Genomic DNA, 18,831 nt, shown 5'->3' on the forward strand with positions numbered 1-18,831 from the left:
AAGGAGAGTTTCACCTGATGATAAAAGTTATCTCATATCTCTCATGATTGGTGGGCTGGGTTTTTGGGACCCTCACTGACTCACTCCAAGTGTTTTTCTCGTTCTACTTTTTTCCAACTGACAATCCTCTAAGCTCAGTGTGTGCATAAATCTGAATTTCTAACACAGCTTCAACATGTACACGTCTCTCTAACGATGATGATTTCATTTTGACTGTGAGGCTGTGGATTTATAACGCCATTTCTGGAAAGGAATGAAATAATTGAGCAGGAGAGGGGAGTATCGAGGGGGATCTGAATGTAGGGCAAGCAGCAGAAGAGTGTAAGGAGGGAGACATTGAAAGAAGATTCAACTCAGAAGCACCAAAATATTTTAAGCTCATGAATGACTTAAGTACGGCCTACAGATTTTACTCTGATGCTATAAATCATCGGCAGCTAAATGACCCAAAACACAAGGCCATTAAATTTTGCTTCATTAACAACATTAATAGAATTGGCAGCTCCCTCTTTTCCCCCCCAGCTCGCAGAAATGCCACAAAATTTTATGTCGTTCCAGGAAATGGGTTCCTGTTGATAGAAAACGTCCTCGAGGAGAGGAAGTGGGCGAGCGTACACCTACAGGGCAGCGTCGTAAATCTGCTGCTTTATTGGTCAACCTGGACTTCTCATGATCACACACTGACAAATATAATTACACTCTCTCTCTCCGTCTGTCTCCTATACTTCAAAATGTAACAGAGACACACTAAGTGAACCGCACAATGTGACTGAGAAACTCACAAGGCACAAAGGTTGAAAAAATGGCTGCATAAGGCCCCCGTTCCCACCTAGTGCTTCTTTCTGAGCTGCAGCGTCTTTTTTCTATTGTTTTCAACGAGGGGAGAGCGTTAGTAGCAGAAATTGGCTGCCTGGAGAAAAAGCGTCTTTCTTCTGGGTGCTCCGCCTTTTTAGTGTGACCGCTCAAGTTTAAAATCTTTAGACTTTTCAGAAAGGCATCGTTGACGGCACCAGTGCTCTTTTCCCAACATATGTTATTCCCTATAGTTTTGCTGCTTACAGATCTTGTCTTGTACCCACATCCTTTTTACTCCCTCTCTGATTGGCCAGCTCTCTGAAGCCAATCCAGGGGCGGCAGAACGCTGCAGGGCTGCCAGGTGAGGGCTACTCTTCAGTACCTCATGATTTGAAACTATAGGTAGGTTTCAAATGGCTGTGTCTAAGAAGTCGCAGTTTGTCACATCAGGAGTTTATGACGGAAAGTTTGTGTGAAAGATCGTAGCAGACCAGCAGATGATTATATGATTACATTCTCGTTGTGTGTCTTGATATAATCACTGATGGTGGTCAACTTTTTCCTTCCGTCACATAGACACACACACACAGACTACCACACACTTCCGAGAAGCATCACATAACCCCCCCTGTGCATCTCTACTCATCTAAAATCCTCTGTCGTCATAGCGACAGCGAGTATGGAGGCAGAGAGGAGAGAAGGGTTTCTCTGTGTCGTCTGTGTTTCTCATTCTGGTCGCACCGCCTCACACAGCCAGCGAGGACCGATTCACAGCGAGGGACGGGGACAGACGTTAAAAAAAGACAATAAACAAAGAAGAGCTCCATTTCCTGACAAGAGCGGACATTTAGACCCCAATGAACTTTACAGACGGGTGATAAGTCAGTCTAAAATCCTCTGTACAGTAAAGCTGAATATACAGGTTTCTGAATTTGTAGAACTTTTTTTTAATTAAGTTTTCCATCACTGGGTTATGCAAACGTTTGAGTGAGAGCAAGGATCAAAACCCTCTCCCATCTTCTGATAAATGAACAAAACATGTAACACTGAAGTAAGTTTATACACCACAGAAGAAGAGAGGATGAAACTGAGGATGTGCTGGATTATAGACAGTTAAAAAACCAGAGAGGAAGAAAAAAGGATTGTGAGGATATGATGGATAGCAGACAGGCTCACAAACACAAAAACACACCCAAACATTGTTTTAAAAAATAATTACCACTAGAACAAACTAATGCCTGGATAATGTGTCAGCGATTAAGTGGAAATGTAACCTTGTGACTGACACACACACACACACACACACACACACACACAGAGTGTGTGTTTGCTCTTGTTGGTTTCTCGGTTGACTGCAGCGTATTAGTCAAATACTGTCTCTGCACATTACTGGCATCTCTCTCCCAGAGGACAGCTTAACAAACACCACACACAACTGATAATCAACCAGGAGGATTTCATTAAAAAAAAATTAACTCCAGCAGCTCGGTGCAGGCACAGACTTGGACTGTAGGGGGAGTTTTAAAAAAGTTCCACCTGTTGGGGAGAGGATGGGCCCGGTTTCTCACAGGCTGACACACAAAGAGCCCCACTGTGCAGGCGAATCAATGAGGACCGCCAGACGCAAGCCAAACACCTGGGGAGGGAGAGGTCACATGACGACAGGGAGGGAGGGTAGGGGGTGTCACCATGGTAGCAGTTGCTGGTCAAGACAAGATGGGACTGGGAAGGGGCTGTACACGACCCAGGATTCTGCCACTTGAATCACATTTTGTTTAATTTGGAGGTTTGGCTTTACTTAGATTTTCAGCACCAAACTAATCTTCTTCATCATTAAAAAAAAATCATGTGCAGCTCATCTCCGAGTCTCTGAAGACCTTCTGATTTTAACACCAGACTACTATGTTAAGTGTTTTCACTGTTTTTACTCGCAGAGCATGTTTGTTTAATAGAGACTGAGACCTCTGGTGATAATTCAGCGTCCTTTAAAAACCCCTTGAGATTGAAGAATCCCAATAAAAACTGAGGACCTTCTTGTAAGCCAGCTGCGGTTTATCAAATACAAAACAGATGAGTGCCAAAAAAACAAAGACTTTAAACAAGAAATGTCTTAACTCAGGATTTAAGTTGTTCAATCCCGAGGACGTTTTCCTCTGGAGAGGAAGAGTTCTTTTCGGCTCCTTGTTAAAAACTATGAAATGTCAAATTGCTCCAAGTACAAGGACGCAGATTTGCAAATGCAACTTTGAGTGGGCAGCCCTTAACTTCGGGACCACTTGTGTGTGTTGTGAAGTCATATACTGTATATACAGTTTCTAACACAGCTGCGTTCACATACACTGACACAACGAAGCATGGGAAAGGCAGAGAGCACCATGGGGGGAGGAGGGTTTCACACAGCCTGTGCGGTTAACCATTACACTGGAGCCTATGAGGTGGAGGAAATGGGGGTGTGGGAACTGAGACAACCGGCTGGTAATATTCCACCATTGCCAATCCTGAGTCAAAACTGTCTGCAAACACGGCCTAATGAGAGGAGATGGGTGAGGAAGAAGAGGAGGCGCTTCAGAACACAAGGATCGTAGCTGCATGAGAACTTAAGCGAATCTCTTCAGGCCCACGAGCTCAGACTGACCCCTTTCTGAACCCGTCTTCCTGTCCACCTGGTTCCTCCAGTCCAGTGCACTGACCCAACACACCACACAGTCAGACACATCTTCAGGGAACAGTACTCCCCCTCCTCCCTGACCTCTCCCCCTCCTCCTGTCTGCCTATCTGCCATGTTTTGACTCCAGTTCAGGACCGTGCACTCTCATGTGCAGCATTGTTCTTCTACTAACAAAAGGCTTCCTCTTCCCCCGACCTCTTCAGGACTTAAAGGGAGGTAGAAAACATGGATGACAGACAGGTGCTGATGGTCGTACGAGCGAACCTGTTCTTTATCTGTCTCCTGCTAATCTCTGAGACGTCTGCTAATCAATCACCTATGACAGCAATGTTTGGTTTTGAACGCAGTCTCATGTCTTGTAGGCGCCTGTAACTGGGGTTGCCATGGAGAAAGGCTGACGGTTTTTGACTTTCAACCACCATCACCTGCTCCAAGCAAACCTCACATGATTAATTGTGTATTGCAAGCAATTGCATACAAGGATACAGAGCGACCCAGACGCAACACTTTTTAACAGTTTTTTCTGGATAATGAGGTCATACTCTATCATTTAAACGGTGGTACACTGTTAGGTAAATAAAACATGTTGAGACTCCTTAATTGAAGACAACAAACGACCAGAGGAGGTGGGCGGAGCGACTCGCTTGGACTGTGGGTCTGTACTTCATAACGTTACAATAAAATGTGAGTTCATCTAACGTACCTGTAGCTAGCAGGATTTCAAACTCCACATGTCTAAAAGAGATGGTACTAAAAGAGATACACAGCCGTGCAGAAACTGAATGTTGTTGAACAGGATGGAAATCATCACACAGGAAGACAGTTTTAACCTTTTTTCCCTCTTGGAGAGCCCACCCAAAACTTAATGTATCTTGTATGCTGTAAATGGTAAATGGACTTGAGCTTGTAGATTTCTTTTTTAGTCTTCTGATTGCTCAAAGCTCTTTTACACCGCAGGTCACACCTACACATTCACACACTGATGGCAATTCGGGGTAAGGAGTGTTGCTGCAGGAGCTGGGGATCAAACATTCCAGATACGAGAAAACTGACTCCACTGAGCCACAGTCGCCCCTGTTCTGTATATGGTGCAGCGGCTTATATTCAGTATTTTAGAGTCATATTTACAAAGTGGAGGTGTAGTTCATCCCCTTGTTATGTCTCAATAGCAGACGAAATGACCTCTAAAAAAGACCGAGCTTTAAGAGGAAGGGGTCGGTCTAGTTCGTTTGCCTCAGAGGCAGCCACACCGTCCATTCACAGCACAGGCCTATTCATGACAAAAGTGGGTTACTTTTTAAAGAGCTGGCTCCACCACTTAACTTTAGCCTTTAAGTGCAGTTAGACAGAATGGAGAGAGGAAGCAGGGTAGAGTTTAAGGAGTTCAGGCCAACTCTTCACGGGGTTCAGGCTGACTGTGGAAATGTGGTTAAGGCACTGGGAAAATTCCCAGCTTTGGCAGGTTTTTTTTTATATCCTAGGAAATCTTCTTATGTAATATGCAAATCTGATAACACTCCTTCTGGTCACATTATAAAGATATTAGAGTCACTGGTGGCACAGCGATCATGGAACTACTTACTGCCAGGAAAATCTTCTAATACCTCTAAACAGACCTGCCATTTCCAAGATTTTGGAAAATTAAAAGAGGAAAAAGAGAAACAAAATCTCCCTGTGCATCACTTTACAGTGAGAGGAAAACAGAAAGGAGCACTTAAAAAAAGAGAGGGAAAGACCTTGATGTGCTCTTTTTAAGAATAAATCATGGAGGCGTCCAAAGACATGCTCCATCTTGGCTCACACGTGCTGTGAGTTGAGAGGGGAAAGAAAAATCCTGTCAAGCATTGAGGAGTGGAGAGGAAACTAGCAGGGAAACGTCCCAAGAATCTCATCATCCTTGTTACGTGAAGTTAATATCCCAAAACAAACACAAAACATTTAGACTCCCAGGACTCCTGTTAAACATCGGAGTAAGAGAACGTCTGGGGACATGATGCACCGAATGATTGAGACCAGAAGCATAAAACAACAGAGAAATCAGAGAAAAGAAAAGAGACCAGATCTAATCCATCCCCTGAAGCTTCTCTTCAACAGGCTTTGTTTAAGATTCTTCATGGTGCAATGACAAAACCCTGACAGCTGTAACCGAAGGAGTTACCCAATACTGCCCACACCGTCTACGATCTCCAAATCTTCCAAAAACACAAACTAGATGACTCGGCCAGACTGGGGGACCACACACCTGCCTTTTTATAGTTACAATTTCAAAGACAGGAGATCTCACAAATCAAATGTGACTTCAGAAGACAAACAAACATGGAGGATGGACGACTTCGTCAGCTGGCTGTCCTGCTTTGATTCTCTTTTGAAGTGAAAAACAGAAAATAAGAGAAACAATATGGATGAAATCTTGGCTGAGAAGACGGGTTACGTGCGGCTTTATACAATTAGCAGCGCGACCTGAAGGCGAGCTGTCAGAGGACGCAACATCTGCTTGGTGGCACTTCCCGCTCTGCTCTCATTGGCTGCTGAGGATATCCTGTTGGAGGCCGTACAACAATTCAAGATCGATTAAGCTCTGACTCGATGGGGAGCAGCAAAATAATCATAGTAACACCACACACTTGAGGAGTCTTTGTTCAGTTCAGAATCAGGTTTTTAAATAGATAAAAAAATATCTTTCTTCACTAAGCTGGTGTATCAATATAAACAGATTTTTATTTCAGTGATCTTTGGATTAAGCAGGAATGAAGAAGATTCCTCTCGCAGCTACAGACATGACAAAAACATAAAGTGTGAATAACTGGTGTCAGAAAACTGACAACGTGTGGGAAACACAGCAGCTGAACAGAGACAGCTTTCTGACCAAACCAGTCTTTAAACAAAGATACACAAAATGCACACATCTAGAGGCCAGTGAAGAGCTCATCTTCTGCAAAAACCTGCCTGACTACATGAGGAAAGTCACCATGCACATCCACTAGTGAGAGGAAAGAGGCTGGCAGCGTTCTTAGTGTGAGAACATTTCATCCATCTCACGTCACCTTTTCCCTCCATGATACAGTCAGTGTAATTGCATAATAGAGGAGTCCACCCCGACTATTTTCAGCTCCAAATAGTGGGAAACCATGCCACAATGGCAATTTTTAGTTGCATTCCTGTTACGCCTGCATAGTACATCACTCTGTGTTTCCACTCTGTGCAATACAACGTGCCGAGCGGAGAGTCATCCAGGCGAGTAAAGTGTTCCACAGCGCCTTCAGCAACGAGTCAAAACACAGAGCTGATCACAGCTCAGGCTTCTGCAAGCTTGCATTACTACTGGCTGGGACCCGAGCTGAATCCAGAGGCTTCTTGGCTCTTTTTTCCGCTCTGATGTAATGGAGGAGAGAAGAGGCCGGGGTGGATAACACCAACCTGTTTAACAAAACTTCAGGACCACCACACCACCGTGTTAAATGCCAGAAATGCTGCTTCCAATCCCGGGGCGTTTTGTTTCTAAGAATAATTTCACAACTTCATCTGGGAGCCGTGTTACATCATTACCACTCAGCCATATTTTACTTTCATCCTGTAAGTTGCCAATAAAAATTTGGAATGAGAAAGCCCTCAGACACGTCTAAGAATAGAGACGGTAATCATGTTGTAATCGTAGACGAAAGGACTGAACAGCCAACAGCTACTATGTCTAGAGAGTACGGCTAAAACTATTATTTTCATGATGACTCATCTGCCGTTTAGATTTTTAATCAAGTGTTTACTCTTCAAAGGAATTACAACCTCGCACCGAAACTCCAAATCAAGGTTTCAAGATAATAATATCTGTGTTTTTGCGATCTGTTTTCACACTTCCAGTCTGACATTTTTCTGAAACAACAATGCCATCAACGATCTCGACTTGCTCTACCATCTCGTACCCGGTTGCACAAGCTCTGCAGAGAAACACTTAATATGATCCTAAAAACACACTATTTGTTGTAGGACCTGTCTTGTTTCATGTAGGTGTTCTTATACTTTTGTTTCCATATTAAAGCCCTGGACATTCGATCAGTACATGAGGAGCTTCAACACCACTAATAATGCCTGTAAGAGCAAATTTTAAGCTGGAAGAACATTTCTAACCACCCACATCTTTGCAGCGTCTGCCTGAGAGCCGAGTCATCAGACATTTTGCAATCCCAGTTGAGATTCATTTCTGATTTCCCTGCAGTTCAAACCTCTGTTCTTAAGAAGCAGAGTTACACATCAAGAGTCGACGGGAAGACTCACAAAGAACACAAATGATGATAGGGACCGGCTCTGCGCCTCCACACATGTTTAGGATTCTTGAGGAGTTAGTGATCAGGAAGCAAAGAGTGTTGAAATATCACGTTTGCTTCTCGGTGCATACGCAGACAGACGTTCCCCTCTACGCAGGAATCCTGCCGTGTATTTGTTCTACTCTAGCTAAGGTGCCATTTGAAATGTGATCCGCTGTGAATATAAACATCTCTCTTCTGGCGCGGCCATCTCAAGAGGACTGAAGGGGCTCAAACGTCAGGCCGAGACACGGACAGACGCCTCCAGTCAGCTGTTGGCGTCTTGAGGCTTTTGCGCCAAACTTACCCCCCCTCCCCCCCTCCCTAGTTGGTTAACACTGGAGACTTGAGAGACCCCCGTCGAAATCATATCAAGCCGTGTCCATCCAGGTTCAAAGCAGAGCCAGCACGTCTAGAGAATGACTCTCAGGTTACCCTCCTCCATCAGACAGCCGGGTGGGAACGCTCCCTGCGTCAACTCTGACTCTAAGCGCACCAAAGGGCCGCTGCATGTTTGGATATTTCTCAGAGCTAATGAAACTTTATGCAAACTTTCTGAGTGGTCTCACCTGAGCACTCAGCTGAGACGTGAAAATAATCCCAGACATCCCTACAAACAAACAAGAGAGGAAACACACAAGAGGCCAGAGCTTCAGATCAGAAAGGGAACGTTACAGAGACTACTCCGCACACCTTTACCGTCCACAGAGGAGCGCTTAGCTACGCACGGCAGAATGATTAAAAAATGTTACCATGACTTAGGGATAGGAGTGATGAAGGACCAAACTTTTCTCTCTTCTTGCACTAAAGTCAGACGCTATCAGAACACTCTGTTACTGACTCTGACATAAATAAGGAACAGATTGCAAAGTGCTGCTGCATTCCTTAATGCAACAAAACACAGGACACACAAATCCATTCTGGAAATAGATTCTCAAGAGGATGCTAAATATATACAAATTTACTACAACTGTGTCGTAGCATTTTCACAATACTGTGATTTTAAACTTCTGTATAAGACTTTCATGGAAAACAGTTTCTCTTCAAACCCACTTGTTATCTTTTCAGGAGATATCTGGATGTTAATTCCTGGGCAGGGTCCATATAGCCCCTCCACCCAACAGTTTTTCAAGTTGGGACAGAAAATGGAAGCGTCCTGGTTGCTCCATTGTCACTGATCATTTTCCATATTCCCACACATGGCTACTTTCTCATCAATGAACACAACGTCACCTGAAGTGTCTTTCCATTGTAAACCAAAATAAGTAAATCATATCGGTCCAGTTAAGGCTGGAAAATCTACAAGCAACATCAGTATGCGTCAATCCTCCATGTCTGCATCATTTTGCATCGTAGAAACCGTTTATTTCAACACCCCTACAACTATAAAAGCATTCAAACCAAACTCTCAAAGGCTGCACTTTTTCTTGAATTATTTGCAACTCTACAAAGCCTGAAATAACTCTGACTTTTGAGTATCACAGCGATATTTCCTTTTTCCTGCAGCAACGACAGACACCACCATGCGCTAACCAATTAAAAAATAAATCCTGACAAGTGTCTAATGGTGAGTTTATCCTGTTTAGTGTAGACTCTTTGCAGAAAACCGATGAAAACTGAAGTCAAAAAGGGTTCCAAGATATCAACGAGTAAGTACGCAGACTTCATCCAATTAAAAGAAATACCCCCAAGAAGGGTTTGCAACTTCAAATGGAGCTCTAGTTTGGAAAATAGGCGACAAAAAGTGTAGAGAGGGCAGTTAGAGAGTGACAGCGTGGCCAACAGCCAGCCAGCACCGATAGGAGAATGACCTGTGGACAAGAATCTGTTAAGTTCTCACTGGAGTTCCCCTCCTGCACACTTATCACTAATCCAGTTCTGACCCATTAACCAGCACAGCCAGGTTAACAAAGCAGGCCTTTGAAGAAGGTCTTTCCCAAACCACCCTGGAGGATTAGCACTTGTGCAGGGCCAAACACACACTCTGACAGCACTACAGGAGGCTCACGACCAGTGCAAGCTTGCAAAGTTACTTCATAACTTCACATGACTCATCTGGGACGGATAAACTGCAATTAATGATGGCCCCCGGCATACGGAGTGCATAAATCACAAAACTGGAAATAAAAACATTGTGCAGGCGCACTGTCAGAGCAATTATTCATTCAATCTTATTTACAGGAGGGACGTCACAGACTGATAAACAATAGGAGGAGTCCATGTGTGCATGTGAGTGTTAAATAAGAAAGGATGAGTTGTAACTCTGTCAGTACAGCTTATGTGTTTAGAAAGCTGTGCAGACTTCAGAATAGAGCTGAAGATGTTTCTGTGTGTGCAGCGAACAGTAAAAGCACCACTACCCAAACGATTCCTGCTCAGGGGATTATTGCTGTATATGAAGAGGAAAATCCAGTTAACTTAATGTATGTAACACTGATACCCTTTCCACTGAGCTCCATGTAACAAAGGAGGTGCTGACACGCCTCTGCAACATCAGCTGAGATTGTTGCAGGCATAAAAAGTCTGATTTCATGGTAGCTTTTTGAAGTAGTTGCAAACACAAGCCACAATGTTTTGAGGGATTTGAAGGACAAACAATCGAATCAAGGCCATCTTTTGGCTCAGCAAACCGTTGGAGATGCATTTGACAAATTAGCATGACTTTGCTGACTGGCATCATCACAACTACCTGGGGGGACTGTTCAGGCACTCCTAAGGTTCAGGAGTGCCAGCTTACTTAGCGGGTGGACTTATTTGCAGAGTCATAATGTAAATGGATTTTTGAGGGATGCTTATATTCCACAAATGCCCCTTGGAAATAGCTAAATGACTCCCAGAGGGCAGAAGCAGTCCTTGCTGGTAAAAAACGGATATCATGGTGAGTAATATTTTCGTCGCTCTTTGAGGCTTCAAATGGAACAGGATGTGTGGAAACGGGAAAATATTATTGGTTGTTAATGTTACAAAGCGACCATTCTGAAGTGTTGATGCTCTCCTCGGCGGGAAGAGTCGATCTCCCCAAACCACACACACCGCCCACTAATCAAAACCACGGCACGCTGTTATAATACAGTCACAGGGCCGAGCTGAGAGACACACACCAACCGCCTCGTGTCCTGCTGAGTAATAGCAATTCTTCACTTTATTTTTACAGGGGAACCTTAAAGGGGGGTTTCTGGGCTGTTCTGCTCCCCACCTGTCAGGGGTGACGTTTGGACAAGTGTTGGGGTCTGGGGAGCACTTCCTCTCTGAGAGGCTGCCCACTCTCTCTCCCCCTGCTACATCTGGTCTCCTCAGGGCCTCTGTTGGCGGCGGTTTGAGAGTCCAGCAACCGCAGAAGTCTTTGTCCTCATTGAAGAGCAGCTGAAGCAACAGGAAAGCCAACTCCAGCCACTCAATTAACTGATAGAACAATTTCAAATGATCTGAAGCTCTCAGCAGGAGGAAGGGAAATGATTAAATATAATCTTCAATAATTACTTGTGAAACTCAGTTTTTGATCTTTTTTTTTTTTAATGCTCTTTTGCCGATATAGTTTGTGTTCTTTCTTGTTCAAGCAAAAATGTGGAAATGTTTGCCCGTCTATGACGAGCCAGAACTGTCAACAGTTCACCACATGCAGCTAATCACTGTGTATTTACAATATATCCTGTCTGAACACCCAGATGAACCTAAATCACTTCCATACAGACACTCTGTAAAAACGGCTCCGACTGAGACCACAGAAATGCCCGCTCAAACCACATTAAGACGCTCTTCATCGTCAGGTCCTGTGCCTTCACAGCCCCATCTGTGCCCAGCTGTGAGGGTTTTCTTCTTCCATTATCCAACATCCAAAGACCCCAGTCTGTAGACTACAGTCAGACCAGGCGTCATTGAAAAAGCAAAGGGCTTGCTTTAAAAGAAGAGACCTATGCCTTGACTCAAAGCCGCACAGAGGGCCAGTGTGAGACCGCGGGGCTTTTGTTGCATCTTTAGAAATAAGTCTGTTTGATTCCAGAGCTGCATCTGCCGCCATTCAGCTGCCAGTCATCCTACAGGGCAAAGAAGCGGGAATATTTGCAGCTATTTAATCAGAAATAACCGTGTAGGTCCTTTTTTTAAAGGAGAATCTTCCGCAGAATTGTCGAATTGAGCTTATTTACAACAACAGCTGATTAAGTGGAAAGAAAGACACATGACAGAGGGGCCGAAAAGAGAATCATTGAGTGCGGAGAAAGCTCGGTAAGTGAGGGTGGGAGTGAAATATGCTTTGGACTCGGTCTGAAGGGGAAGAGGCTTACAGTCGGAAAGAACAGGAGTGACTCAGAGGGAGAAAGAGGTGGGAATGTGAATGGAGAATTCGAGGGAATCCCACTGAGATAGCTCTCCTCGCTCGTCTGCAGCACGCCAAAGAATTCAGATGAGCAAACCATATGCTCTACAAGTCAAATGTAAACTCCCGGCAGAGACAAAAAACGGCAATTAATGTCAAGAATCTGAATCGGAACAAAAAGAATATCCAGCATCGGTTCATTTTTGATTCTGTCGTGCATCGTGTATAATGTATTTCAAGTGAAAATGCTTCTCTTCTCTGCTAAGAATCTGTTATATTTAGTTTGGCACTCCTCTGTTTGTTATCAAATTTACAGTTGCACAAATAGTAATCCAAATTACAGTAAAAGCCATGTCTACATACAGAGAATTTAACTATGCTCATGCAACAGCAATGATGTAATTCATGGCTCAGTGGATCCTGTGTGTTTTTATTAGCAGTGTTTGTGTGTCACTTAATTTAAGAACGATCAGCTGTGGAGTATAATGTAAACCTGTCCCGTGTAGTCAAGGGGCAATTCTCACCCCAAGTGTTAGTTTTAGCAGCTTGCTTGCCTTATTTTTCCAGTTTAAAAGCTGGCAAACATCTGCAACATCTGGTTCAGTTGTGGGAGGGGGGATGGTGGGGGGACGCCTGCAGCTTGAAGCGGCTACAGGCCTGTTCAAATGTAGCAACTCATCATTCACAACCTGCCTGGAAACAAGTTCATCGGCGGCTATGTGGTGAAAATCAACTCGAATACAGATGACAACATGCAGCTACAATGTCGCAATGATGCTCTGCGGGCCTGTTACTCCCCCTGTAGCCATCTAATCAGCCCAGTATACACAGCTGTGCAGAGCTAAACAAAGAAACATTTAATGACAGCGTGTAATGAAACGTCTCTGCTAAAAGTGAGCCACGAGACAGCTGCATTCCTATACAGCCTCCTCTCCGGGGGCCGAACATGTGGCCGCCACGGTACAATAATATTACATAATTCGGAAAGAAATTTGCTCCCGAGGAGTGATTACTAGTGGAACTGAAACAAATATTCACTTAAAGATCTACAGACAGAGAGCCGTGCAGCAAACCACATCATACAGAGTGACGTTATTGGTCTGTAAGCCGGGTGATATTCGGTCTGATGGCGTGCACAGTATCACTCAGCATCAAGAGGAGAGCGGCTCTACGAGGTCCTGCTCTCCGTTTTCTTTCTCCACAGTGAACTCACATTCTTTGCATTCCTCCAGAAGACCACTGCTGTCCATCTCCAACATCAGTGGTGAACTAACACACTGTAGATTTTCCACATGGAGGATGTCTATAAACTGTTTTTAAAGTGACATCATGTCTCTTTAAGGATTTCACTGGGTGACCAGCGAGTTACTCCCAGCAGGTTGGGAATTTAATTTAGTGTAATAAAACAGTCAGTCTGAAACTCTATCAAAGTTTTTATTTAGTGCTTTAAATCCTGGGCGCTGATAGCCTAGCTGATATGTCGTGCACCCCAAGTACAGAGGTTATAGTCCTCACCGCAGCAGCCATGGGTTCAAATCCGACCATGGTCATTTGCTGCATGTCACCCACCACTCCCTCCTCACAAACACTTCCTGTCTCTGTTCAGCTGTCCTATCCAAGAAAGGCAAAAATGGCCCAAAAATACAACTTAAAAAAGAGAGATCAGCCACACTCAACAATTTAGAGTCTCCAGTTAACCTAACGAGCATGTCTTTGGACTGTGGGAGGAAGCAGGAGTACCCGGAGAGAACCCACACATGAACGAGGAGAACATGCAGACTCCACATAGAGACTCCTGTCAGACGGGGATTCAAACCAGGAACCTCCACGCTGTGAGACAACAGCGCTAACCACATATACACATATTGGTGCAAAGATTTAGCAAAGACTTTTTTTACTCAAACTTAAAAGCTCAAAATACTGTCGCCATATCGGTAACCTGAGACTTTTTCCAGTCTTATATCAGTTTTGGAGTCAGTCTTAAAAATCCCATCATGCAGGCTCTACTGTAGAGAATCATTTCAACTCTTTCCTCCACCCCTGAATGACGTCTGACTGCTATCAAAACGTTTCTCAAAGCTTGATGAACTTGGCCGTCCTGCAGCTCCAGCACATTAAATCCATCTTGTTCAAATCTTCCTCCTTGTTGTCTCCACTCATTCCTATCAGAAACAGCACCAGTTTAAATATTTAATTTGGCCCTTCCTGAGAGGAAAGACCGCCATGGACTTTGATTCGGGTCAGATGCTGGATGTGCATCAAAAAAGAAGGGGGGGGGGGGGGGGGGGGGCAGCTGTCGGCCACTCCTCTCAGTCAAAACACTGTGCTCTCATGTAAACCTTTTTTTTTCTGGTTTACATGAGAGAGGGAGGAGGGGGAGATGGCCAAACAGCACACTACTCAGACTGAGAGACTTCAGGGGCAAGTTGCACCAACAGGGCTTACTCCCGGTTTTAAGCTAAGTCGGTCTTAACTTGGCTTTCTCAGTCCGACCTGACAGTTACGCTGGTCGCCAAACCAGGGCTCGAACCTTATTCTCGCTAAGACCGGTCATAAATCTTACGCTTGGTCAGGAGACATGTTCGGCGTCCACAAGTCCACTGCTTGTCGACAACCTGCAGGTTGTCACTGAGCCGCCGCCTTCCACAGCATGTTCACCTCCACATTGAAATAAAATTATTTTCTGCCATAATACAGTGGCAGTTCACATGGATGAACACTGCTAAACCTAAACGTATTCAAACCGAGGCTTAACTTCTGTTCCATTCGTAAAACTGTTCTAAGCTAAGACCGACTTTGGAGTTAAGACCAGTTGGTGCAAGAGGCCCCAGGACTGCAGGACGGCAGAAGCTCGGTCTCATTCGGTTCAAGACCTGGTGCGGACAAAGTCTAGAAATTAGTCTGATATCTTGTTAGGTGCTGGTTCACTTCCAGAGCATTGCCGAGGTGCCCTTGGGCGAGGCACTGAACCCATAACTGCTTGAGCACTCTTTGATGTGCAGCCCCTCTCTCTGACATCTCTCCATCTGTGCATACGTTCACAGGATCATGTTTGTGCATGTGTGTATTAATCAGCCTACTTTTTCAATCCCACGTGTTTATAAATGATATATGTTGTTTTTATGATTAACAACATCTTTAAAAACGACTTCTTTTATATCAGACAGGTGCACAGGAGGGGAGTGAATACATCAAACATTGCAAGCAATCTCCTGCACATTGCCAACGTTTCTTACATATGTGAGGGTGCAGTTGTTGGCTTCTACTTCAGCCTGATTTTCAGACTCTTGTGACCTGTGGAGCTGCCTCTCCTCTCCTCTCCTCCCCTTGTCTCCTCTCCTCTCCTCTACCCTCCCCTCCTCTCCTCTCCTCTTTTCTCCTCGTCTCCTCTCCTCACCTCCCCTCCCCTTGTCTCCTCTCCTCTCCCCCTCCCCTCTCCTCTCGTCTTTTCTCCTCTCTTCTCCCCCTCTCCTCTTGTCTCCTCTCCTCTCCCCCTCCTCTCCCCCTTTCCTCTCCTCTTGTCTCCTCTTCTCTCCCCCTCTCCTCTCCTCTCCTCTTTTCTCCTCTCCTCTCCCCCTCTCCTCTTGTCTCCTCTCCTCTCCTTTTGTCTCCTCTTGTCTCCTCTCCTCTCCTCCCCTCTCCTCCCCTCTCCTCTCCTCTACCCTCCTCTCCTCTCCTCTTGTCTCCTCTCCTCTCCCCCTCTCCTCTTGTCTCCTCTCCTCTCCTCCCCTCTCCTCTCCTCTCCTCTCCTCTCAGCCCTGACTTGTCCTAAAATAAAAGGCTTGATTATAGCTATCTGGCAGGCTAGGCTAACATCAGCTAGCCAACTTTGGGTGTCTGTAAGCAGAACAGTGTTAATAGTTTGTCAGCTTTATTAAACTAAATGAAAAAATACGCACATGAAATGTTCAAAAAATGTGATATAACCTCTAAAACATGTATTTTGAGAGAGGTTTAACCAGCTATAAAGCATGGCAATACAGCAGCATGTTACTACCTTATGGTAGTAACTGGCGACAATCAAATGGCTCAGACTACTTCCAAGAACAATACTATCCATATGAACCGTTTACTATAAAGCCACCTGTATGGTTGTTTTCTATGCAGAGTAAAATTGTAACAAATAGATTAAAATGACGTTATAACCGTTGGTATAACCGTTTTAACCGTTAAGATAGAACCGGCGGTTAGCCAACTCCATAACCATTGGGAACAGCGCCTTCCAGCAAGTAGACGGCGCCCTCCTAGCTAGTGTGTGCGTGTTGAGGGGGAATGTACTCGGGGATTTAAAAGCGTTGCTCGCTACCTGTTAATCGCAGCTTCACGGGGCCGTTCCGACGAACTCCTTGGTTAGACATCTCCTCTCCGTCCCGGTCGTCACTGCACCAAGTTTCAAACTAAAATATATTTAAAAAAATGAGCCGTTAACGGTGAAAAATAAAAAGGTTTATCAACCTCTCTCCGCCAGTTTTTTTTTTTTTTAGACAATAATGGAGTCAAGGCATTGTGGCCCGGATGTGAACTGAACTGCCATAGCGTAAAATGCGTAAAATTTAAAAAAGCAAAAAATAATAAATCATGTGCTGCAAAAAGTGCATTTATTAGAAAAATAAAAATGTCTTCTCCACCGGTGAAAGGTAAAGAAAACAGGCCGCTCGGGGGTCGCTGTAGCTCGGGGTTTTTATCTTCACATCTTCGTGGAGCAGCCTCCGTTCCTCCTCTCAGCTCGGTGAGAGTTGAACTGTTGAGCCCTCCGGTGGAGATCCCGGTTCAGGAGGCTGGGAGCAGACCGACGGTGACGTCACACAGTGGGAGTTTGGGGGGGGGGGCATTTTTCCAACAAAAAAAACAAAAACTCCTACATGTGGATTTAAAAGTATTTGCCAACCCAGACTTGTTATGGAATTTGTTTCAGCACATGTTTTGAAGCGCTAGGATGATTTCATTTTTCTTCAGCTGTTATGACAACATAGAAAAAAAACAGAATCAGGTGTTCTTTATATTATGTCACAGGGAGAATTCTCTGAACACTGTGAAAGAGAGAAAATAGAAACAGGGGCGATGCTTGTCAGCAGGTGACTGCTTGGCGGGGGCCAAGGCAACGAAGGGGCCCCCCGAGGTCTGACAAAGATTAAACCACATCAGGGGCTCAAAGTTGGCAACGACAGTGAGAAATCTTCCTTAGGGGCCCCGTCTGAACGCACTAACTCTGATTGTGTTGCTAACTATTTTCAAAGTGCATTTTCATAACAGTGCCATAACGGAGCCCCACTGTTGTCATGGCACTGTTAAGATATTCATATTGATTCTGAAACGGTGTCCCAGTCTCTGAATTAATGTTGTTTTACAGCGTTGCAGACAAGCAGGAGAGCATGACACAGCGAGAGCTCCACATACACACACAGTCAGATGTGCACACACAGCGCTGTTCTGTAACACCTTTGTTAGTACCTTCAAAGGCGGTGCATGCTTAATGTCTCCTCATTTATATTGAAGGTGAAACATCACAGCAGTCTGAACATGACTAAATGTGGGGCTAAACAACAGGGGCGCTGCTTGTCAACAGGTAACTGCTTGCTGCCCAGGCCAATAGGGGGCAACCAGAGGGGGACAAACATTAAACCACAGCGGTGGCTGGAAATGCACAAAGTTTGCAACCCCCACCTGGCAGCCCTCACTCTCACTGCACTGCTACAGCCTGATTTATACTGCTCAGTCGAATGTACCTCCTCCTGGCTTGCACCCCTTGGTAGGTAAATTGTTTGAGGAATAAACTGCACGCTATTAACTCTATTAACTATTAATCTAAGATATGTTAACTCAGCTGCAAGTGTATCCTCTGAGGGTTTTCTTTCTACACCCTGCATTGCATTTATATTGTGTGTTTTTACACTGTGCTTTGTTTTTTTATGTCCTGTGTCATATCTTACCTGAACCCTGAGTTTGTAATTAAGTTGTAATTGATTGTTGATCCAGAAAAATGGAGAAGGAAAGTGCTCTCTGAGTAGATGGACAGAGAAACCAACTGGGCCCAATCATAGAATCTAAATGGTAAATGGACTTGAGCTTGAATATTTATTATTTAGTCTTCTGCCTACTCAAAGCTCTTCAATACCACAGGTCACACACTGATGTTCTTTCCCCTCAATCGAGGTTCATTTGAAGCTAAATCAGCAAAACGGGTTAGCCTTTGAGGACATGGCTTGAATGGAAACTCTTACCAGCTTTAAAATAAAATCACAGTATTTTGTCTAACAGTTGAAACATCTCCCTTCAAACATTAGCCCGTTACTTGAGTCCTGTAAGCCCTGGTGTGATTTACTGTCTCAATTCCCTGCATAGTTACCTTCATCATTCATTTTGTATATACCCCATTTTTATATTCTGTTTAATGTGTATTTAGAGCTTTCTTGTCTGTGCTGCTGCAACACCCGAATTTCCCCTTTGGGGATCAATAAAGTATTATCCTATATTATCCATCATTACACTGATGGTTAAAATAATTAGTGACAGGTATATTTTTGAATCCAGCAGTCACAGCGGCAGGTAGGTGAAAATGTTAATGTCCAACCTATGACAGAAACATCTCTGTTGGGTGAGTTGTAAGCAGTATAGCATATAAAATGTTTACATCAGCAGGTAAAGAGCCTTTAATCAGTTATGACTGCACCAGTGGTGGTAACCACATGTAGAGACCATAGACTGTAAATATTAATGTACATAGTCTGAGTGACGTCACCCATCTGTTCCTGCAG

At 44.4% G+C, this 18,831-nt stretch overlaps 1 protein-coding gene across 1 annotated transcript in view; it reads right to left on the reverse strand.

The window, feature by feature from the left end:
- LOC110001275 (E3 ubiquitin-protein ligase SMURF2) overlaps window positions 1-16,818 on the reverse strand; it is a gene marked incomplete in the record, with an annotated part of 47,544 nt that extends 30,726 nt beyond the window's left edge. The window contains 1 exon segment of the mRNA XM_065964426.1: window positions 16,383-16,818. Coding sequence (XP_065820498.1) covers window positions 16,383-16,434 — 52 coding nt within the window.
- Between the last annotated feature and the right edge of the window lie 2,013 nt (window positions 16,819-18,831).

Source organism: Labrus bergylta, chromosome 16 (genome assembly GCF_963930695.1).
Source record: "Labrus bergylta chromosome 16, fLabBer1.1, whole genome shotgun sequence".
Classification (NCBI taxonomy): Eukaryota; Metazoa; Chordata; class Actinopteri; order Labriformes; family Labridae; genus Labrus; species Labrus bergylta.